Genomic DNA, 24,391 nt, shown 5'->3' with positions numbered 1-24,391 from the left:
GAGTGTTGAATACTGGCCCCCAATCTTTTCTGGCTTGTAGAGTTTCTACTTAGAGAAACTAGTAGATGGGTAGTCTGATGGGTTTCCCTTTGTAGGTGACCTGGCCTTTCTTTCTGGCTGTCCTTAACATTTTTTCTTTCTTTCTTTTTTTTTTCTTTTTTTTTCAGATGGAGTTTCACTGTGTCACCCAGGGTGGAGTGCAGTGGCACAATCTCAGCTCACTGCAACCTCTGTCTCCTGGGTTCAAGCAATTCTCCTGCCTCAGCCTCCTGAGTAGCTGGGACTAAAGATATGTGCCACCACACCTGGCTAATTTTTGTATTTTTAGTAGAGACAGGGTTTCAGCATGTTGGCCGGGCTGGTCTTGAACTCTTGACCTCAAGTAATCCACCCACCTTGGCCTCCCAAAGTGCTGGGATTATAGGCGTGAGCCACTGTGCACAGCCAACATTTTTTCTTTCATTTTGACCTTGGAGAATCTGCTGGTATGTATCTTAGTGATGATTTTCTTGAATAGTTATCTTCCTGGGGTTCTCTTGTTCCTGAATTTGAATGTTGGCCTATCTTGCTAGATTGGGGGACATTCTCCTGGATGATATCCTGAAGTATGTTTTCCAACTTGGTTCTGTTCTTCCTGTCTCTTTCAGGTACCCCAATCAGTTGCAGGTTTGGTCCTTTTACATAAACCCATATTTCTCAGAGGTTTTATTCATCATTTTCGTTCTTTTTTCTCCATTCCTATCTACCTGTCCTATTTCAGAGAGAGAGTCTTCAAGCTCTGAGATTCTTTGCTCTGTTTGGTCTATTCTGCTATTAATACTTGTGATTACATTGTGAAGTACTTGTAGTATGTTTTTCAGCTCTCTCAGGTCAGTTATGGTCCTCTCTATACTGGCCGTTTTGGCTGTCAGCTCCTGCATTGTTTTATCATGATTCTTAGCTTCTTTGCCTTTGGTTAGAACATGCACCTTTAGCTCAGTGAAACTGGTTTTGTCCACATTCTGAAGCTTACTTCTGTCATCTTGGGCTCAGCCTAGTTCTGAGCCCTTGCTGGAGAGGTGTTGTGACCATTTGGAGGAAAAAGGGCACTCTGGCTTTTTGAATGTTCAACACTTTTGTAGTGATTCTTTCTCATCTTTGTGGGCTTATCTATCTTCGATCTTTGAGGTTGCTGACCTTAGGATGGCGCTTCCGTGGGTTGTTTTGTTTTGCATCTGTTTTTTTTAGCAATCTGTTTACTCTTCCTTAGGGATGCTGCGGTTATCTGGGGGTCCACTCTACACCCTAGTTGCCTCAGTTTTTCCTGTACTTGGCGGTATCAGCAGTGAATGCTATGAAACAGCAAAGATGGCAGCCTGCCCCTTCCTCTGGAAGCTCCATCCCAGGGCGGTACTGTCCTGTTGCCAGCATGAACACACGGTATGTAGGGGGTGGCTGGTGACCCTGGTTGGGATGTCTCGCCTAGTCAGGAGGAGCGGGATCAGGGATCCACGTAAAGAAGCAGTCGGGCTGTTTTTTGATAGAGCAGTTGTGCTGTGTTGGGGATCCATCAGCCCCTAATTGGTTTGGGCTCTCCGAGGCCCACAGGCTGGACTGGCTGAGCTACCCAAGGCAGCCAAGTTGGTGGCCTGCCTTGCCCTCTGAGCATTCTGTCCCAGGGAAAAATTAGAACTCTGTTGGCTGCAGAACATGGGCTGGGGTGGCTGGATACCCCAGGTGGCATGATCTACCCATCAAGGAAAAGTGGATCAGAGTCCCACCTAAAGAAGCCATCTGGCCATGCAGAACAGCCATGTTCTGCTAGGGAACTGCTTCTGCCCTTGTTGGCTTGGACTCTCCAAAGCCCACAGGTTGGAATGGCTGAGTGGTTAAAACAACCAGCATGGTGGCCCTCCCCTCCCCTCCTCTCGGGCATGCTGTTCCAGGAAGAGATCAGGATCTGTTGGTAGAATACTGGCAGAGATGGCTGGAGGCCCCGGTTGGGAGGTCCCTCCCAGTGAGGAGGAATGGATTGGGGCCCCACTTAAAGAAGCAGTCTGGCCTTGTTTTGGCAGTGCCGCTGTACTGTGCTGGGAAGACCATTCCTTGTCTGAACCATTTGGACTCTCCAAAGCCCACAGACCGGAATGGCTGAGTCAACCAAACAGTAGAGATGGCAGCCCACCCCTCCCACTGTGGACTCTGTCCCGTCTCAGGCAGGCTATATTCCAAGCCAGTAGGTCTTATTTTGTGAGGTGTCGTGGAAGTGGGACCCACAGATTGATGCTGCTTGGCTCCCTGGATTCAGCCCCCTTCCTAGGGGTATATACAGACCTCCCACCTTGCCTGAGTTGCAGACACCTCTGTTGGGGATCCTGGGACCCGAATATGTAAAGTTCCTGGGTCTCTGTGCATGCCTGAGCAGCCGCACTGCCGAGACTCAACACACCTCTGTATTTGGGACCCAAGACCCTGGTGATGTGGGTGCATGAGGTGGTGTGGGTGCACTGATTTCCTGATCTGTGGGTGGCAAAGATCCGTGGGAAAAGCATGGTTTCCTGGGGTTGCACAATCACTCACTGCTTCCCTTGGCTGGGGGTGGGGGTTCTCTTGGCTTCATGTTGCTCCCAGATGGGTCATTTTCCCATCCTGCTTGTCTCTCTTCTCCGTGGGTCGAGTTGTTTCTGTGATCCATCCCAATGTGAGTACCTGGGTATTTCAGCTGAAGGTGCTGTATTCACTTGCTCCTTTCTTCCTCTCCCTGAGTGCCACAGACAGCTGCTGCTTCTAATTGGCCACCTTGGCCCTCTCCCCTGGGTTCTTCATAACATAATTAAACCACAACCCATCCTAAAACTTATCCTACTTCTAGACTTCCTGTTGAGTCCAGAATACCCTCATTTTTAAAGATAATTTGAGTCAGGGTTTCTGTTACTTGCTGTCAAAAGCATTCTTAATTAGACTTGTTAATGTTTGACTTTGGATTTTGAGAATGACCCAAGATGTATTTTATTTTATTTTTACTATTGTTGTTTAGTATTTAGTATAATTTAGTATCAGAATTAAATTTCTCAGTGAAGTGTTTTGGGATGTTTTTCATAGTTTGTATTAGCTGAATGTTTAAATAATCCAGGAATTATCTGTTCTTTATGATGTATTAGAACTTACTGATAAAACAAACTGGAACTGGTGCTTTTTTGGAAGTTAAAGCTTTTGCTACATTTTCAAGTTTTTCTCTGATTATTGGGATAATTTCTTCTCTTCATGAGCCAATATTAGTAATCTGCATTTTCCTAAAAATTTGTCTATTCATGTGGATTTTCTAATTTACTGGCAAATATTGGAAATTTTAGAATTTTAAAAATCTCTTAATGCTGAATTATTTTTCTTTCCTTGTAGATATTTGCATTTTCTTTCCCTTTTTTTCTTGTTCAGACTTACTAATGGGTTGTGTGTCGTATTCTAAAAACAAAAACAAAATAAAACAATTGTGTTATTTACCAGGTCCATGCAATTGTGTTTTGCCATGCTTTCTAGTTCATTAATTTTGAATTTTCTTTTTATTAGTTTGTCCTATTCTCTGTTGGCTTATCTTTTTTTTTTTTTTTTAATGTTGTTAAACTTTCTTGAACCAGGTGCTTAGATCATTTACTTTCAGTTAAACTTTCTTGAACCAGGTGCTTAGATCATTTACTTTCAATTAAACTTTCTTGAACCAGGTGCTTAGATCATTTACTTTCAATCTTCCATGTATATTATGAAGATCACTAAAAGCTCTGAATTTTCCTTTGACTTAAGACTTTGGTAGTATTCCATAAGTTTTGAAATGTAGTATTGTTTTATTGGTAATTTCAAACAGTCTGTGTTCTAGTACTAATTTCCACTTTAATCCAAGAGTTATTTAGAACGCTGTTTTATAATGTCCACGTAATTAGATTGAGTTTGCTGTCTTCTTCTTACTGATTTCTTGTTTGGTTACCATGTGATCTGTACCTTTGGGTATTTGAGATTTTATTTGTGACTTAGTCCTTGATAAATGTTTATTACTGCTTCATGGCTGTTTAAAAAGAGGGAGTTCTCTCTGTATAAAGGATACAACAAATATTATCTATGTACATGCCTTTCTCTACTTGTTTGTTGATCTATCCATGATGTCCATCACCCCTCATCTGCTTAAGCTTTTAAAGATCTTTTCTCTTTTTCTTACTCTTTATCTTTCTACATCATCAATTCCTGATTCTCTACTAGATCATTATATTAGCATACAAAGATGCTCTAGCACAACTCTCTCCAGTAGAAATATGATGTGAGCCACATATGTAATTTAAAATTTTATGGTAGCCACATTAAAAAAGTAAAAAGAGAGAGGTAAATTTAATTGTCATATATTTCATTTAACCCAATGTATGTGAAATATTATTTCACCATATAATTGATGTAAAAATTATTAATGAGATATTGTATATATTTTTTCATACTGAGTCTTTGAAATGTGGTGTGTAATTTATACTTATAGCATATCTAAATTTGTACTAGCCACATTTCTTTTATATATATATTTTTATTATTAGACTTTAAATTCTAGGGTACATGTGCACAACATGCAGGTTTGTTACATATGTATACATGTGCCATATTGGTTTGCTGCACCCATCAACTTGTCATTTACATTAGGTATTTTTCCTAATGCTATCTCTCCCCCAGCCCCCACCCCACATAGGCCCAGGTGTGTGATGTTCCCTGCCCTGTGTCCATGTGTTTTCATTGTTCAACTCCCACTTATGAGTGAGAACATGCGGTGTTTGTTTTTCTGTTCCTGTGTTAGTTTGCTGGGAATGATGGTTTCCAGCTTCATCCGTGTCCCTGCAAAGGACATGAACTCATCCTTTTTTTTTTGGCTGCATAGTATTCCATGGTGTATATGTGCCACATTTTCTTAATCCAGTCTATCATTGATGGAAATTTGGGTTGGTTCCAAGTCTTTGCTATTGTGAATAGTGCTGAAATATACATACATGTGTCTTTATCGTAGAATGATTTATAATCCTTTGGTTATATGCCCAGTAATGGGATTGCTGGGTCAAATGGTATTTCTAGTTCTAGATCCTTGAGGAATCACCACACTGTCTTCCACAATGATGGAACTAATTTACACTCCCACTAACAGTGTAAAAGCATTCCTAATTCTCCACACCTCTCCAGCACCTGTTGTTTCCTGACTTTTTAATGATCGCCATTCTAACTGGCCTGAGATGGAATCTCATTGTGGTTTTGATTTGCATTTCTCTGATAACCGGTGATGATGAGCATTTTTTCATATGTCTGTCGGCTGCATAAGTGTCTTCTTTTGAGAGGTGTGTGTTCATATCCTTTGCGCACTTTTTGATGGGGTTTTTTTTCTTGTAAATTTGTTTAAGTTTGTTTTTGATTCTGGGTATTAGCCCTTTGTCAGATGGGTAGATTGTAAACATTTTCTCCCATTCTGTAGGTTGCCTGTTCACTCTAACGATAGTTTCTTTTGCTGTGCAGAAGATGTTTAGTTTAATTAGATCCCATTTGTCAATTTTGGCTTTTGTTGCCATTGCTTTTGGTGTTATTAGTCATGAAGTCTTTGCCTATGCCTGTGTCCTGAATGGTATTGCCTATGTTTTCTTCTAGGTTTTTTATGGTGTTTGGTCTTACATTTAAGTCTTTGATCCATCTTGAGTTAATTTTTGTATACAGTGTAAGGAAGGGATCCAGTTTCAGCTTTCTACATAGGGTGTACTGGCCACATTTCAAGTCCTCAGCAGCCACCTGTGGCTAGTGGCTGTTATATTAGACAACTTAGTTTTCATATTTTTTCAGGTTTAAAACTTCTTGTTTGACCCAACATTTCCTCCTGCTACCACTTATTTCTGTCTTCATCTTTCTTTCTTTCTCTTCCTTCATATATTGAAATACGTCTTGTTAAATCCAGGCTGGGTGTGGTGGCTCATGCCTGTAATGCCAACACTTTGGGAGGCCAAGGTAGGAGGATCACTGCAGCCCAGGAGTTTGGGACCAGCACCTAGGCAACATGGCGAAACCCCATCTCTACAAAAAAATACAAAAATTAGCTGGGTGTGGTGGTGTGCACCTGTAGACGCAGCTACTGGGGAGGCTGAGTGGGGAGGATTACTTGAGCCTGGGAGGTGGAGGCTGCAGTGAGCTGAGATCACATCACTGCACTCCAGCCTGGGCAACGGAGTGAGAACCTGTCTGAAAAAGAAAGAAAGAAAGAAAATACAATGGAATCTTTTCTTCACTTTCAATGCATTTGACAGAGTTGATTACTTTTTTGGAAACACTTCTTTCTCTGCTTTGGTTACACCAAACTCTCCTATTTTTTTCTTTCTTTTTTTTTTTTTTCCCTCTCACTGGCTACTCTCTCTGTTTCACCTCTTCTCTTACTTCTGAGTGTTGGTGCTTCTCAGGAGATTCTCTGGCTTTTTTCTCTATCTGCAGTTTCTCTGGAGATGATATCTAGTCCAGTGGCCTTAAATAACATATATATATGCTGATGATGCTAATTTTTATCTTCAGACAAGCTCAGCATTTGTATAGCCATTTGTCTGCCAATTTGACACCTTGATCTGAATGTGTCATAGACATTTGATACATATTCAAAATTTAATTCTTAAGTCTCTTTCTAACCACAACAAACTCATTCAATCCACAAATGAATATACTATTTTTCCTTTCTCTTCAGAAGGATCATCCTGATTCCTCCTTTTACTCCTTCCCACAGGGGTCTTAACACTAAGTCCAAGTGATTTTGTCTCTAAAGCATATATATTGTAACTGTTTGCCTTTCCCCATCTTTACTCCTAGCCTCTATATTCAAGTGTGCTTATTATTAATTTATTTCCCCTTATTCCGAACTACCTTTCTTTGTCCTATTTCACGATACTGGAGAGGTACACTGCAAACTACATTTTTTTTTTCTCAGATGTATGGTTTTATATTAGGTTCAGCCAATTTGGGGCTAAGGGAGTGCTGAAGGGAGTCTCAAGGTTGGAGAAGGAAAAAGGGACTTATCTTCTCCTGTTATTTTTGCCTTCTCCACATGACAGTGAATGGATCAGCACACAACTGGCCCCAGCAGTATTCCTTGTGGTGGTGAATTGCTCCCATGGTTCCAGCAAGTGAATGTCCCCCAGAGGTTTCTTCTTTACCCCAGCAGTGGGTGACATGTTTCTGCAGCAGCTGAACCGTCTCCTTAGAGGCCCAGATCTTAGCCTGCTGGAGTCCTTTCTTCCTTTCTAAGTTTCTTCCTTGTTTACCTTGCCTTTTATCTTAAGAGTGATAGCTGTAGTCTGAGGTTGCCACCTCTATTACACCATACAATTCTCTTTTATCTTTTTTAGTGGTTAACCAGCTTTTTTTTTTTTTTACCAAGTTAACAGTTCTTCATGATTATACTTTCCTTATTTGAACTAGTGTGTGGTTTCTGTCTCTTGACCAGACACTGGGCTCTTAACGACAGTAGTGATCACTGCAAGGACTGTGGCATAGGACAGATATTTCTGAGTGTAGTGGAGTACTTATAGACAGAAGATGAAAAGCTTGGGTCCTTAAGCTCTTAGTTTAGTTCTTGGTCTGAGAACTAGAGAACTTCCATGGCAGCCCTAACAGAATCTTTTATGTCTTGTAGCCACAGGGTTGGTATTGTTAAAAATTAAACACAAAATTTAATTTTTCAGGTTGCAGAACTAAACATCAGTAATATTCTTGGGAAATGAATGCCAGGTTTCTCATATGAAAGTTAGCTCATTCATTGGGAAGGAAGGAGACCCCAAAACTTGAAATGGGCACATCTGGTTGGTCTCAAATGAGAGTGAGAATGTTGAACCCCTGAGTTGCTTTGCGTCTCCCTTGCCAGTGGGAGTATCTTGCCCTTGTGTATCTGCAGAATTTTGTCTCCCTTCAAAAACCCTGCAATTGCCTCACCTGGAGCAAATACTTCGCAAACAAGAGGATGTTCACTCTCCTCAGAACCTACCTCAAACACCCGTTACTGCCACTAGACCAATAACTAGGGTCAATTGTCATCATATTCCAGTGGCCTGGAAATGACAGCAGATCTGTGAATGTAACTCTGGTCCTGAGTCCAAGTTTGCCCCTTATTCCAAAGAGTCACTGTTCTGCAGAGGAAATATGGGCCAAGATAACCTCACCAAACACCAGGTTCCAGATTCTCAAGCAGTCCCTTTCAACACCATGGTTTCAAAAAGTAAATTTGAGGGGTAATTTTAAGGCTCTTACGTAGAAGAATTCTCTCCAAAGAAATGTATCTACGGTAATTGTTGTTCAATTCTGGACCTCTCAGCATTGTTTCCTTGCTTGTCAGTTACAAAAGAAATATACTTCTAAGTTTCTGGCTGTATGGGTGATACTTACATGGCATAGAAATCTTGGGTGGGAGAAATGGGGTGTCTGGCATGGACAGCCCCTTTTTCTGAGATTTGTTCTCCTGAGCTTTCTGAACACTGAGTCGTTTTTAGCAAATGACTGCATTTTAGCTGTTGAAAAAAGACGATCTTTCTTCCAAGGAGAAGGAATGTGGGCTTGTCCTAGTCTTTAGATACTGAGCTCAAGTGTCCCTAAACTAAATTGTTTCATTTTACAGAGGGCTAGACAATTAAAGCTAGATAAACAGAGTATTTACATGTGTCATATAGTCAGTAACACTGTTTCCCAAAAGTCCCCATGGGCAGATAGGTTTATTTTACAGTTAACAATCACAACCCTTTGTGAAGTTTTGACGGGCAGATTAGAAGCCCGGAATTTACTCTTATACCTCTGGGGTTTTTGTGTGCCCACTTAGATATGAAGTCAGTTCTTGTCAGTAAGCACTCAGCTTTCATTTCCATCTCGTTAGCTGAGAGTACAATCCCACTGAAAACTCAACTGTGGCTTGAGGCCTAGTGGGCACCTGTAAATATTCCTCTGTTCCATAGTCCCATCTCTCAGATCAACAACCTGGTCATAAAGGTAGGTGATAAAGGTAGTTACATATAAAGATGTGTAATTAATTCACAGAGAAGCATCTCTAGTGGAGGATAAACAATTGAAAGTACATAATTCTGGCCAGGCACAGTGGCTCATGCCTGGAATCCCAGCACTTTGGGTGGCTGAGGTGGGTGGATCATCTGACCTCAGGAGTTCGAGACCAGCCTGGCCAACATGCTGAAACCTCATCTCTATTAAAAAAAAAATACAAAAATTAACCGGGCATGGTGGTGGGCACCTGTAATCCCAGCTACTGGCCGGGCGCGGTTGCTCAAGCCTGTAATCCCAGCACTTTGGGAGGCCGAGACGGGCGGATCACAAGGTCAGGAGATCGAGACCATCCTGGCTAACATGGTGAAACCCCGTCTCTACTAAAAAATACAAAAAAAAAAAAAAAAAAAAAAACTAGCCGGGCATGGTGGCGGGCGCCTGTAGTCCCAGCTACTCGGGAGGCTGAGGCAGGAGAATGGCGTAAACCCGGGAGGCAGAGCTTGCAGTGAGCTGAGATCTGGCCACTGCACTCCAGCCTGGGCAACAGAGCGAGACTCCGTCTCAAAAAAAAAAAAAAAATCCCAGCTACTTGAGTGACTGAGGCAGGAGAATCGCTTGAACCCTGGAGGCGGAGGTTGTAGTGAGCCGAGATTGCACCATTGCACTTTAGCCTGGGTGACAAGAGTGAAACTCTGTCTCAAAAAAATTAATTAAAAAAAGAAAGTATGGGGCGGGTGCGGTGGCTCAAGCCTGTAATCCCAGCACTTTGGGAGGCCGAGACGGGTGGATCACGAGGTCAGGAGATCGAGACCATCCTGGCCTACACGGTGAAACCCCGTCTCTACTAAAAAATACAAAAAACTAGCCGGGCGAGATGGCGGGCGCCTGTAGTCCCAGCTACTCGGGAGGCTGAGGCAGGAGAATGGCGTAAACCCGGGAGGCGGAGCTTGCAGTGAGCCGAGATTGCGCCACTGCACTCCAGCCTGGGCGACAGAGCGAGACTCTGTCTCAAAAAAAAAAAAAAAAAAGCATGTAATTTTGTTTGGAGGCGCTGAGAAGATATGGTATTGGTGTTGCCTTTTTATATAAAGTTATATTATTAATGATATTGATGTTGCCTTTTTATATAAAGTTAGCTATTTAATATTTAAAACAATTTACAAAGTTAAACTGTGCAAGGTGCTGGTATAAAGCTCTGATGAGTTTGTAGTGTGATGTTCTTTTCCCTGACCTCTTTTCCTGTATTTGCTCATTTGTCATTCCATTTTCTCTAAACATTTCTTCTTTCCTATTTTTTCTCTTACATTATTTAAATGTGTTATAAAAATAATGGTTGTGTATTAAGATTCAGCTATCCCAAAGCAGGAAGATACGGATTTTGAGTACTTCTTATAGCCATGGTGGGCTGCACTCCTGCATTTTGCCTTTGCCACTAATAGCACCTGCTTATGGGACAGTTAGAGGCATGGGAATAGTAGAAGCAATGCTAGGTACCCTATTGAGATCAATTCCATAATGTTGGACACTAAGGTGTAGCAATCTTCCCCTTCAAAGTCTACCTTTGTCTTGCTCCAGCATTAATTAGTACAATTCCTACTTCTCTCTGAAACAATTTTGGTTTTAGGGCATTCTCTCTGCCTAGCTACCTTGCCCATATGAAGTCTGGAAAATTTCGCTACACAGAGGTGTGCCACCCGGAAGAAAACAGTTTGGAATGGCTCCATTAAGCATAATCTGAAAACATAAAACCATGTGTTTGCGATTAGTCTAGAATGAAGTCTTGGGGGTTGGAGACTCTGGCTTTGTATTTTTTGGTGACTGCCTAGCATATTACGTTTTACTTGCCCAATAAGTCTGTTATGCTTACTTAATAAATATTTAATGACAGCAATGAATAAAAACTAAGAAGCTAGGCTGGATATTACAATGGTCAGGTGGACAAATTCTATGAGAACAAACAAATAAGAGTGACTTCCTTTTTCGTCTTCCTTTCCAAGCTGGGGTTTGTTTTTTTATTCCAGCCTTGTAACCTAGGGAGTCAGAAACTGCTGATCCAAGGAGGAAAAACGCCGAAAACAAGGCCAGAGATGAGAGATTGTACACCTCAGGCTGTTAAATAACAGGTGTTTAGTAAAGACATCACTTTTAGTTTATATTGGTCCATACTCTGTAGAGCAAGTGGGATGAGACAAATCTGGGAACCTGGGCTCAGTGCCACAGTTAGAGACCTGCTGCCACTTCCAGGCTGCTGGAACATGTTGGAATTGGACTCTAGTTATGGGTCTAGTGGCAATAAGAAGTGTTTGGGGTAGATTTTGAGGAGAGTGGGCATCCTCTCTTTTGTGAGGCATCTGCTCCAGGTGAGGCAATTACAGGGTTTTCAAAGGGGTAAAAAAAGAAAAGACTTCTTAAAGACACAGAAGGGCAAGGTACTTTCTTTTTCTAGAAGTTTATTAGCTTTACACTTTATGATCCATTTTGAGTTCGTTTTGTATAAGGTGTGAAGTATAGGTTAGGCTTATTCTTCATATATATGTATGTATGTAGGTATGCATGTATTTGTGTGTATATGTATGTATGAATTTATATGCATCTGAATGTCCAAATGTTCCAGTATCATTTGTTGAAAATACCGTAATTTCTCCACTGAATTCCAGTTATACCTTTAAAAAAATGAATTTACCATAAATACAAAGGTTTATTTCTGGACTGTCAATTCTATTTCATTGATGTATCTTTTCGTTTGCCAATCCCACATGATCTTAACTAATATAGAGTCTTGAAATCAGGTAGTATGACACCTCTAATGTTTTGTTTTGTTTCCTTTCTTTTGGTTAATCTGGTTAGTTTGGTTTTCCATATAAAATTTTAATTGTCTAAATCTACAAAACTACAAAAATCCTTTGGACTTTCAATTGGAATTGCATTAACTCTGTAGATTAGGAGAATTTACATTTTAACAATATTGAGTCGTCCTTATCCTTGAATACTGTATCTCCACATTTATTTAGATCTCCTTTGACTTTTTCATCAATGTTTTGTATGCAGCAAATTTTGCACATATTGTATTGTTCATACCTATATACTTTCCTTATTTTTGGTGCTATTATAGGTGGTATTTTTGAAAAAATTCGGATTTCAATTATTAATTGCTGGTATATGGTAATATAATTAACTTTTTTATATTGGCGTGTACATATGCTGGCACCTTGCTAACTCACTAGTTTAAAAGCTTTTTGTAGATTCAATGAAATGTTCTACATAAACATGCTATCTGTGTATGCATAAATATATTTTTGCTTTTTCCCTTCTAATATTTATATCCTTTACTTCTTTTTATTGCCTTATTACACTGGCTAGTACTTTCAGTGCACTGTTGAATAGGAGTTTTAAAAGAGGACAACCTTTTCTTGTTCCCAGTCTTAGGGGAAAGCATTAGTCTTTCATCATTAAGTATGAAGTTAGATGTAGATTTTTCATAGATGCCTTTTATTAGTTTAAGGAAGTTCCCTACTATTTCTTGTCTGCTGGAGTTTTTTCTTTTTTTATCATGAAGTGATTACTGAATATATTCTAAAGCCTTTTCTTCATCCAATACGATATTCATGTGGTTATTCTTTTTTAGACTGTTGATATGGTGAATTACATTGACTGCTTTTCAAATGTTGAGTGAGCCTTGCATTCTAGGGATAAACCCCACTTGATCATGCCATATTATTAATATCTTTTAAATACATTGTTGGATTCAATTTGATAATATTTTATAAGATTTTTGTGTCTGTGTTCTTAAAGGATATTGGGTTGACATTTTCTTAATTGTGATGTCTTTGGTTTTATTGGGTAATGCTAATCTCATAAAATGAATTGAGACGTGTTCCTTCCTCTTTTTTGTCTGGAAGAGATTATGTAAAATTGTTATCTCTTCATCAGTGTTTGGTAAATTTCGTCAGTGAAACCACTGGGGCCTAAAGAATTCTTTTTGGAAGGCTTAAACTACAAATTCAATTGAAAAGTTATGCATACATATATATGAAGTAAATCATTGCTTTAGCATAAACTTTTTTCTTCCTGAATGAATTTGGTAATTTTTTTTAATTTAAAAAATTAGTTCATTTTGTCAAATTTACAAACAGCTTTTCGTAGTATTGTTCCCTTGTTATCCACTTAAGGTCTGTGCGGTTAATAGTGATGTTCCTTTTCTCATTTCTGATGTTTCTAATTTGTGTCTTATTTTCTTGGTCATCTTGGCTAGAGATTTATCAATTGTGTTGAATTTTTCAAAGAATCGACTTTTAGTTCCATTAATTTTCTCCATTATTTTTCTATTTCCAATTTATTTGATTTCTGGTTTTCTAATAACACTTTCCTTCCTTCTACTCACTTTGGGTTTATTCTGTTCTTTTTCTAGTATGTCACTTGCAAGCTTAGATCATTGATTTGAGATATTGTTCTTTTGCCTTTATAAATTTCTCTAAATCACTGCTTTAAATGCCTTCCACAAATTTTGATATGTTGCATTTTCTCTTTCATTTATTTTTCTAAATTCCTTTGTGACATTCCTTTTGGCCCATGGGTAATTTAGAAGTATGTTGGTGTATTAGTGCGTGCTTGCAGAGTTATAAAGAAATGCCTGAGGCCAGGTACAGTGGCTCCTGTCTGTAATCCTAGCACTTTGAGAGACTGAAGTAGGCAGATGCTTGAACTCAGGAGTTTGAGACTAGCCTCAGCAGCATGGCAAAACCCCGTCTCTACAAAAAATTAAAAAAATTAGCTGGGTGTGGTGCGTGCTTGTAGTCCCAGATGCTCTGGAGACTGAGGTGGGAGGATTCTTTGAGCCAGGAGGGTGGAGGTTGCAATGAGCTGAGACTGTGCCACTGCACTCCAGCCTGGGTAATAAAGCAAGATTGTCTGTCACACACACACACACACACAAAAAAAAAAAGAAAAAAAAAAGAAGGAAAGAGAAATACCTGAGACAGGGTAATTTGTAAAGAAAAGAGGTTTAATTGACTCATGGTTCTGTAGGGTGTTCAGGAAGCATAGCTCTGGTATCAGCTTCAGAAGAGGCCTCAGGAAGCTTACAATCATGGAAGAAGGTGAAGCCAGGAGCGGGGACACCACATGGTGAGAGCAGGAGCAGGAGTCGGGGGAGGTGCCACACACTTTTAAATGAGCAGATCTCACAAGAACTCACTCACTATTGTGAGGACAGTACGAAAAGGATGATGCTGAGCAATTCATGAAAAATCCACCCCCATGAGCCAATCACCTTCTACCAGGCCCCACCTTTAACAGTGGGGATTGCATTTCAATATGAGATTTCAGTGGAGACACACATCCAAACTATATCAGTTGGTTTCCAAATATTTACTAGATATCTTTCTTTTATTAATTTTTAACTTAGTTCCATTATGGTTCAAGAAGATTCTTTGTATGACTTCAATTATTCTAGATTTGTTAAGGTTTGTTTTATGATCCAGAATATGGTTTAGCACGGTGAATATTCCATGCGTGTTTGAAAAAAAAAAAGTTTTCTGCTTTTGTTAGGTAGAGTATTTTATAAAGGGTAAATTATGTCAACTGGGTATAATGTTGTTTGGGTCTCATCTGTTGGTACTGATTTTCTGTCTACTTCTATCAATTACTGTGAGAGGAATGTTAAAGTCTGCAACTATGGTTGTGGATTTATCTAGTTCTCATTTCCATTTCTGTTTTAAGTTTTTCAAACTTCTCTTAATAGGTGTGTACATTTAAGATTGTTATGTTTTTTTGATTTATTGAACCTTATCCCATTATGCAATATCTCTGTTTATCTTTAGTAGTATTTCTTGCTTTGAAATCTATTTTGATATTAGTATAGCCACTACATTTTTTCTTTTGATTAGTGTTTGTATGCTCTCTCTTCTTTCATCTTGTTACTTCTATTCCCATCTGTGTCTTTATTTTTAAAGTAGGTTTCTTGTAGATAGTTAGGTCTTATTTATTTTTAATCAAATTTGGCGAACTCTGTGCTTTAATTGGTGTGCTTAGATAATGTATATTTAATGTAATTATTGATATGTTTGAATTTATTTTGTTATTGATTTTCTAGTTGTTTCCTCTGTCTTTCATTCCTGTTTTCCCTTTCTGTTGATCTCTCACTATGTTTGCCGACTCTTTTTTCTTTTCTTCTGTGTTTTGCTATTAAACCCATCAGTTGATTTCTTAACTTCACACAGTGTATTTTTTTCACTTCTAAAATTTCCATTTCATTCTTTTTTTTTTTTTTTTTTTTTTTTTTTTTTTTTTTTTGAGGCGGAGTCTCGCTCTGTCTCCCGGACTGGAGTGCAGTGGCCGGATCTCAGCTCACTGCAAGCTCCTCCTCCCGGGTTCCCGCCATTCTCCTGCCTCAGCCTCCCGAGTAGCTGGAACTACAGGCGCCCGCCACCTCGCCCGGCTAGTTTTTTGTATTTTTTAGTAGAGACGGGGTTTCACCGTGTTAGCCAGGATGGTCTCGATCTCCTGACCTCGTGATCCGCCCGTCTCGGCCTCCCAAAGCCATTTCATTCTTTAAAAAAAAACTTTAAACACAGACTTTATTTTTAGAGCAGTTGTAGGTTCACAGACCAATTGAGTGAAAAGTACAGAGAGTTCCCATATGCCCCCTACCCCTATACATGCATAACCTCCCACACTGTCAACCTCTGGTACCAGAATGGTCCCTTTGTTACGGGTGATGAGCGTGCACTGAAATATCACTATCACCCAAAGTCCATAATTCACATAAAGGGGTTTGTTCTTGGTGGCAGATTCTGTGGGTTTGAACAAATCTATAATGATATATATCCACCATTATAGTACCATACAGAATAGTTTCACTGCTCTAAAAATTGTCTGTTTTGAGTATTCATCTCTCCCTCTCTGCTAAACTCTGACAATCACTGACCTTTTTACTATAAGTTTTACTTTAAGTTTCTGTAAGTTTTTACTATAAGTTTCTATAGTTTTGCCTTTTCCAGAAGATCACATAGTAGGAGTCATACAGTATATAACCCTTTCAGATTGGCTTCTTTCACTTAATAACATGTATTTAAGTTTCTTCCATGTAATTTCATGCCTTGATAGCTCATTTCAGTTTAGAGCTGAATAATGTTCCATTGTATGGATATACCACAGTGTATTAGTCAGGGTTCCCTGGAGGGACAGAACTAATAGGATAGATGTATGTATGAAGGAGAGTTTATTAAGGAGTATTGACTCACATGAACACAAGGCGAAGTCCCACAATAAGCTATCGACAAGCTGAGGAGCAAGGAAGCCAGTCCAAGTCCCAAAACCTCAAAAGTAGGGAAGCCGACAGTGCAGCCTTCAGTCTGTGGCTGAAGGCCCTTGGCAAATCACTGGTGTAAGTCCAAGAGTCCAAAAGCTGAAGAACTTGGAATTTGATGTTCGAGGGCAGGAAGCATCCAGCAGGGGAGAAAGATGAAGTCCAGAAGACCCAGCAAGTCTCCTCTTCCATCTTCTCCTACCTGCTTTATTAGCTGCAGTGGCAGCTGATTAGTTGGTGCTCACCCAGATTGAGGGTGGGTCTGCCTCTCCCAGTCCACTGACTCGAATGTTAATCTTCTTTGGCAGCACCCTCACAGACACACCCAGGAACAGTACTTTGTATCCTTCAATTCAGTCAAGTTGATACTCAGTATTAACCATCACACACAGTTTATTTATTCATTTACTTACTGAAAGACAGTCTTGGCTGCTTCAAGGCTTTGGCAGTTGTGAATAAAGTCACTATTTATGTCTATGTACAGGTTTTTGTGTGGACATATGCTTTTAACTCATTTCAATAAATGCCAAGGGATGTGATTGCTCTATTTTATGTTAAAAATAATGCTTAGTTTTGTAAGATGGTTCTTTTTTTTAATAGTTTCTATTATTCTGCCAATAACTTCATTTTTTCTCCTTTGTTCAAGAGTGTTTGTCTTTACTTCATGGAGCATAATTACAATAATTGCTTTAAAATCTGTGCCTGATTATTCTACCATCTTGGTCTTCTCAGTGGTAGCATTTATTGACTATTTTTTGTGCAAACTAGTAAATTTTATTGGTTCTTTATATGCTGAGTTATTTTAGATTGTATCCTGGACATTTTGAATATTTAATTTGGATGTTTTTCATTAAAATCCTCAGGAGATTTGGAAGATTGTTTGATTATTTGAGAAAGTAATCATACTGGTTTTGTTCAGACTGTCTGTATTTTGTGAGTGATAGTTTCAATGTTATCTCAGTTTTCGGAACCTCTGCTAGGCAGCTTTGAGTATGTTCCATGCATGCACAGCTCAGGGTTCAGCCTAGGTCTATGCTGGTTCATACACAGAGTTAGGAGATCCATTTCTGTAATCTCTTATCTCCAGGATTCCCCATAGTCACCCACCTATATAAGTTTTCTATTTCTTATCCTCTGGCCCAATAGATAGGGGTTCTTTTGGAGTTTTGGCTGCCTGTGCTGCTACCAGGTCCTGTGACCAGGACCATTTTTGGTGCTATGTGGAGATGGAACAAAGAGAGAAAATTTACCTACTGACTTACTCCAGTACTCTCTGGACCACGGGAGCCCTTTTCTATTTGTTTAACTAGAAAAACAGAATTTCTATTGGGATTTTAGCTGACCATGCTACCTGCCACCCTGGCTCTGCTAGGCAAGCTGTGAAAATTAGGAGAGGGAATGAGAACACAAGGATTCCTTTCTGTGTTCTTCAGCTTAAAGGATCCCAGCCTTCTTTCTAGACAGAAGGGATTTATCTGAAGGTATTAGCTCTCTGCGGTACCCCCTTGGCAGTTCATTTGTGTGATTGCTCTCGGCCCAAGGCTGTGAAAAGAAAGAGGAAATAAAATGAGAAACTTAATCCTGTGCAACTGAAACTTAATGCTGTTTCAGTTTTTGACTTCTCTTCATAATCTGACTGCATTTCTTTACCTTTCAGAGTCCTTAGGTAGTTGTTTTTTGTATTTTGTCCAGAGTTTTTAGCTGTAATCATCAGAAGAGGTGGGCTTTATTGAATTCACTCTTGATTGTACTTTCTTTTGTATTCTTTTTTCACTTCTATCTGTACTACCTCTCTCAAGATACAATAACTGATGCTAATCCTATCCTTTTATTCTTTGAAGTAGAAACCAGGACTATCCCTTTAAAGACCACATCTGTCCCTTCAGGTATTTTTACTTTTGGCTTTCATTTGCTGGCTAAGTGGGTTAAACCTGTTTAGGAGGAATGCAATTCAAGAACCTCACTTTGAAGCTAACCATAGCAATCCTAGTTTACCTCTAAAATGCAGTGTGCAACCACTCCTGTCATCTGTCTTTTGTATGCTCTTCATTAGCAGTCTTCCTCTTCCTTCCCAGTTCATTTATTTAGCTTCTGATTCATTCTGCTCTTCTCCCACCCCATTCTCTTTTACCAGCCTAGCCTACCAATACTTATTCTCTCTGAAAGGATCTTATCCTTTACCAGAAATTCAGTTATTACTTCTAAGAACCAGTCCCTTCCCTTTTAAATTTTCTTTTCCCTGAAAGAGCCACAGTTTTATGTATTAGAAAAATGAAGATATATGTTTGCCCTTAAAGGGATTATAATCATTATAGAAAATTTGAAAGTTTTCAAAAAATTAAAAAAAAAAACAAAAAAACAGAGTTTCCCAAAGCCTGACTATCCAACGAGAAACACTTAATGTTATATGTGTGATCTTGAGTGAAAATTTAAAATTTAGGTTAGAACATTTTATAAATTATCCAAACTTTTTGTAGGAAAAAAACAGAAAATGTAAATAATCAGTGAGAAAAAAAAAAAAAACACTCATAATCCAACCATCTAGAAGTAAATATTGGTTTTAGTTAAGAGTATGTGTGCAGATAGGTGTGTGTGTGTGTGTGTATGTATGTGTGTTTGTGTGTGTGTTTGCAGGTTGCTTGGTTGGTTAGGGTGGGGAATGGTTGAACCTGATCTGGGATCACAGCCTTGCTGTGTTGGAGGAAGGGGTTGGGTGGAGTGGATGTTGATATACAAAGGTTGATTTAAATAGTTTCAATTTTCGTTTTTGGACAAGGCTTGAGGTGGAATCTCCTGGTGAACAAAATTGGGGAATGGAAAGAATTTGGTAGTGTTGTGTTTTGTGTCTTCCTGTCCCTTTTCTTCTGATTTCCCGAAGAGCTCACCCTGTTCTGTAGGCTAAATCTTAGGCCTCTGTGGCAACAAAGACTGTAGGCTAATGGCTTAGATGACAAAGAAAACAAGAGTTGGAAAGGGGCTTTCTTTACATTTCAATCAGAACATAGCAGGACTGCAGCATAATCAGTACTGGAGTGAACTCCATTGCATCAGTTTTGTAGCGTCAGGGAGTTCTAGAAAACAATGCGTTGTGTTGGGAATTAGCATTCTGCCAGTAACCATGATATTGGTGGGGCAAGGGTGAAGTGAGGACCAAAGTAGAGGAACATGAAGGAAAAGTAATGAGCAAGCTATTAGAAGTAACCCATGAAGACTCCAAAAAGGAATTAGGGGTGATTTTACTGGAGAGAGAGGTCCTGGGGTCAAGAGCCTGAGGGGTGTGTGTGTATAAATACGTGTCTATTTATGTCTACATTGACCTATATCTATAGCTACATCTATCTTTCTTCAAAAATAGTACATTTTTACGTGTACTATTATATAATCTTTCTTCCCTTAGTAATACATCTTGAAAATCTTGTCATATCAAATATAGAAATATTTTATCATTTTAAATGGCTGCATTATATTCCATTGAATGCATGAGGATTCCATTTTAATCATTGTATGCATGTATGCGAGTATCAAAATGTATTTAACCATTATCTATCTTTAGGTTGTTTTCAAGCTATTATTAATTTATTAGCAGTTCATTATTAAAATAATAATGTATTTTTCTCCTTTAAAAAACAATATTATTCTGGCTTCTCATACTTTCAGCCATAGAATCCTTAGATGGCATTTAAAGGTTTCTCACTTATTCTTGCTCATCTTTTCTGTGTAACCACATTTAGTCTGTTTTCAATTTGGTTTACATGGCCAGTGGTACTGCCCCAAAGGGAGGAGGCAAAATGGATCCTAATAGTGCCCATATGTTGCTTACCTTCTTTCCTGCCCATCTCAGGGCTCACTGTCTGGCAAGGATCTGTTAGACTTACATATTTTGAAATACAAATGTTCTAAAACTGAGTGGCCTGGCATGGTGGCTCACGTCTGTAATCCCAGCATTTTGGGAGGGTGAGGCGTGAGGCAGGTGGATCACCTGAGGTCAGGAGTTTGAGACCAGCCCAGCCAACATGGTGAAACTCCATCTCTACTAAATGTACAAAAATTAGGCTGGGCACGGTGGCTCATGCCTGTAATCCCAGAACTTTGGGAGGCCGACGCGAGTAGATCACGAGGTCAGGAGTTTGAGACCAGCCTGACCAACATGGTGAAACCCTGTCACTACCGAAAAGACAAAAATTAGCCAGGCATGGTGGCGGGTACCTGTAATCCTAGCTACTCAGGAGGCTGAGGCAGGAGAACCGCTTGAACCCAGGAGTCGAAGGTTGCAGTGAGCCGAGATTGAGTCACTGTACTCCATCCTAGGCGACGGAGCGAGACTTTGTCTCAAAAAAACAAAACAAAACAAAACAAAACCGAGTGGATTAGATTTCTCAGGGACATTTTCATTTTAAAGGCAACAAAGAAGTTTTAGAACCAAGTGATTGAAATTCTTAGGTATGTGGGAGAGATGTTGCATTTTGTTTTGTTTTGAACCAGGGGGTTCGGGGGAGGAGTTGGGGAGCAGGATCACTTGGATACTCTTGAACTCCATCAGGACGTGACCTGCTTTTCCTGAATGAAGGTCTGATCCTGGTGGTCCTGCTCTGTGTGGTGGGAATACTATCCTATAGAACGTGGACTTACCGTGCATTTACTCCCAACTCAGCATTCAGTTATTTCACAGGGGGAGCTTGAAATTGGTCGGGGTAAGAGCATTTATACCATAGAAAGCAGAAAACACTACAACCCAGGTTTTTCATCACTCTTCTCCCAACCCAGACCCAGTTGTTAAACATTACCAGCACAACATTGACTTCTTATTCCTCAGTTTACCAGGCTGTTACTCAAAATTCCCTCTACAGCCCTGCTTTGGAGCAGTTGGGAACTTCAGCATTTTGATCCACCTTTTTGGATCTGTCTCATGTGAAAAATGGATGAGACCTACGTCAGCAAACCTGGTAAGAACTCACCAGTCCCGTCCTGAGGATAGGGTGTTAGTTTTTGCCTTGCCCTTCACCCTGGAGAGTTAAGCATAAATTCTTCGGGTGGAGGTAAAATGTGACTACCTTGTCTACACCAGGGGGATCATCAGGAACACAAGTATGCAAACACACATTCTTGTTCACCCACATACAAATAAACTTCCTTTTAGAGTGAAAACCAGAAACTGTTTAAAGCACCCATTTAAAATATTAAGAGTTCTGAAAACAAGTAATAGCAACTAATCTTTGGACTTAATTTTTTCTGAGACAGAGTCTTGCTCTGTTGCCCAGGCTGGAGTGCAGTGGTGCAATCTCGGCTCACTGCAACCTCCACCTCCTGGGTTATGTGATTCTCATGCCTCAGCCTCCCTAGTAGCTGGGACTACAGGCACACACCATCATGCCCGGCTAATTTTTTGTATTTTTAGTAGAGATAGGGTTTCACCATGTTGGCCAGGCTGGTCTCAAACTCTTGAGCTTAGGCAGTCTGCCAACCTCACCCTCCCAAAGTTCTGGGGTTATAGGGCTTGAGCCACTACGCCCAGCCTAGACTTAATTTTAATGGTAAGGGAGGGGAGCTATAAGGAAGGGGAGGAAATGAGATTGAGGTAGAAAATAGGAAAAGAAAAGAGAGGGGAGAGGAAAAGGGATGAAAAAGAAGAAAAGGGTGAGAAGTAAAAGAAGCAAGTAGGGAGGAAATGTTTGGAGAGGGTGGATAGGAGAAGAAACTGGACTGTGGAATGGAAGATGAAGAGCCTGCCAGGCTTTGGGGTGAATGTGGTGGTTGGAGTTCAACTGTTTTGGTTTCCTTGGGCACAGTCCCTGAGAGGAGGTTACCCCTGCTCTGACTGCACTCAGAGGTTTAGTAACAATCATATTCTAAGCTTTTATTTTTATTTCCATCTTTATTGTCTATTTTTGACAATCAGAATATTTTCTACTGGGATTTTAAACATCTTCATCTTGTGACAAAATTACTTAGAACTAAAGATTTAGAAATTTAGTAATTAATATTAGATTGTATTAATATGTATAGCCTGTATTTTGCTTTGATGGATTTTAAACCTTACAGATTGCATTAATTGTTTTTAAGAAAGACTGAGAATGTCTTATTTCACAATGTCTAGAGATTGCATCTTATTAAAAAATAAACCTATTTTTAGTCTATGTAGGACCTGGTATGAGAAACACACAATGCAAGCAAATAAAATGAGAAAAGATGATTCAACAAGATTCTTCACTGATTTAATGTTTATTTAACTGCTTTGACCAAAGTGCTTGGTTCTTATATGAATAAGAAAGGGGATGAGTTATCCACCAGAATGAAAATTATATTCTGGTTTGAAGCTTCTGCTGTCAGATAATATAGTTTTCTATAGTGTGGAAGAACAGCATCATCTTCAAGCAAGGTGGAATTAGACATGGACAGAACTGTGTTTCTCACCCAGGAGGAGGGTAGGTTTAATGAATTGTTTACAAATTTTGTGTTTGGTGGCAGTAGCAGGGGAGGGATCGTGTGGCCTTCTGGTCACCAGCAAACCTGCAGAATGATTCAGTGACCTTTCCAGTTGATTTAGACAGCCTGTGTCCCTCGTGTCACTGACTGGCACCTACAGCAATACTTGGTGTTATTTAGCTTCTTGTCACATACAACTTTCTTCTCTTCTTTCCTTCGATTGTCCCTTCCCTCCTGAGGGATAGCAGGATTGAGGCCACAGGCTGCCACTCAGGGCATTCACTGTCTGATAAGAGTCAGTAAGGCGGAGCCACTGGTGCCCCCTTAACCCCTGTTACAGGTGGGCAGAGGCTGGGCTGCTAGTGTGGTATCCAAAGGACAGTAGCTGTGCTCACTATGGCAGAGTCTAATTTTGAGATGTTGGGATTCTGGAGGAGAAAAATTTTGTGTGCTGCTGAGTCATTACAAATTGACCATTACAGGTAGTAAATAGCAGAACATAAGAAAGAAACAGGAGGGTACAAGACTGATCATGAAGTAATTGGAGCGAGGAGTTCTGTTGACTGTAACAATGTAAGACATTTGCATGTACACTGTGTGGTTGATTAAGAAAGAAGCTCTTTGTTCTGAAATGTCTTCATCAGTGAAAGTTGAAGAGATATGCTCAGCTGGGATACAGTGAACTCAATCTACTCCTCCAGGACTGGATCTGCAGAACTCAGATCTACCTTCCGTGACAGCTTCTGGCTGTGGCGTACAGAGCTTCTCTCTCTCTCCATGTAGCTTGTCACTCACTCAGCTTGCACTGATGGGGTGGGGCAGCCTCAGATTGTTTTATAGGTGCAATTATTTAACTCCTTTAGATGAGGGTTGTGTTTTATGTTACTCTTGAAGCCTCATTTATTTGCCACATGGTGGGTACATGAAGATGCGTGCTAAATGAAAATTGTGCAAAGAGCTCTGAACTTGGAGGCAGATGACCTTGGACTTTTATTCAGTCTATACTTGTTACACATGAGCTTGGATAAGACTGATCTTTCAGCTTTCTTCAGACCTTAAACATGAGATATAAAACAAGTAGAACATATAAATAAATAGAAGAAAATATACGCAAATATTACATGATCTTTGAATTGTAAGACTCACTAAGCATAAATGCCACTGAAGAAACCACCAAGAATAGATTTGCAAGTATGGAAAGCTTTTTAATTCTATATATCAGAAAATGTAATAAACAAAATTAAGAGGTAAATGACTTACTGAGAAAAATACTTCTACTTGGTAAGTCGAAGTATGGAAAATAAGCAAAAGATACAGTCCACAAAGAAAAAAATACAACCAGCTGATAAATATATGTGGTCAAAGAAGTGCACTTCAAATCTACAGTGAGATACTTTTTAATCAGCTCAAATTTTCAGGGAGACCCATTCAGTCTTATATGATGCTGGTGGAAGTGGAAATTGCCTGGAGCAGTGTGTATTAAGAGCCATAAAAATGCTTATTTCTCTGAAGTTAACAAGAAACGTGCTAGACCTCTATGAAGGATGCCAACTTAAAACAATTTATAAAATGTTTGTATTTATATTTTTTCATGATCTATAGGTTTTAATGTTTTTGAAACAAAATTAACCCATAGTAGACTTTGGTAGACAACGTGTG

General features: G+C 39.6%; 1 protein-coding gene across 4 annotated transcripts in view; it reads left to right on the top strand.

Annotated features, from left to right (window-relative positions):
- The first annotated feature begins 232 nt into the window (after window positions 1-232).
- LOC117076122 overlaps window positions 233-24,391 on the top strand; it is a 50,929-nt gene continuing 26,770 nt past the window's right edge. For 3 of the 4 annotated variants that reach the window (XR_004434242.1, XR_004434244.1, XR_004434243.1), the window contains exon 1: window positions 1,254-1,419. Coding sequence is in view for 1 of the 4 variants with exons in the window: in XM_033199191.1 (XP_033055082.1) it covers window positions 1,252-1,419; window positions 21,157-21,252 (264 nt within the window). In the remaining 3 variants the exon portion in view is untranslated. Of the gene's footprint in view, window positions 290-1,249; window positions 1,420-21,156; window positions 21,253-24,391 lie in introns of those variants that run through there. The other variant, XM_033199191.1, reaches the window with a different exon arrangement.

Source organism: Trachypithecus francoisi, unplaced genomic scaffold (assembly GCF_009764315.1).
Source record: "Trachypithecus francoisi isolate TF-2019V2 unplaced genomic scaffold, Tfra_2.0 Lachesis_group5, whole genome shotgun sequence".
Lineage (NCBI taxonomy): Eukaryota > Metazoa > Chordata > Mammalia > Primates > Cercopithecidae > Trachypithecus > Trachypithecus francoisi.
The sequence above is the reverse complement of the archived record's forward strand: the minus strand, read 5'-3'. Positions and strand labels throughout refer to the sequence as shown.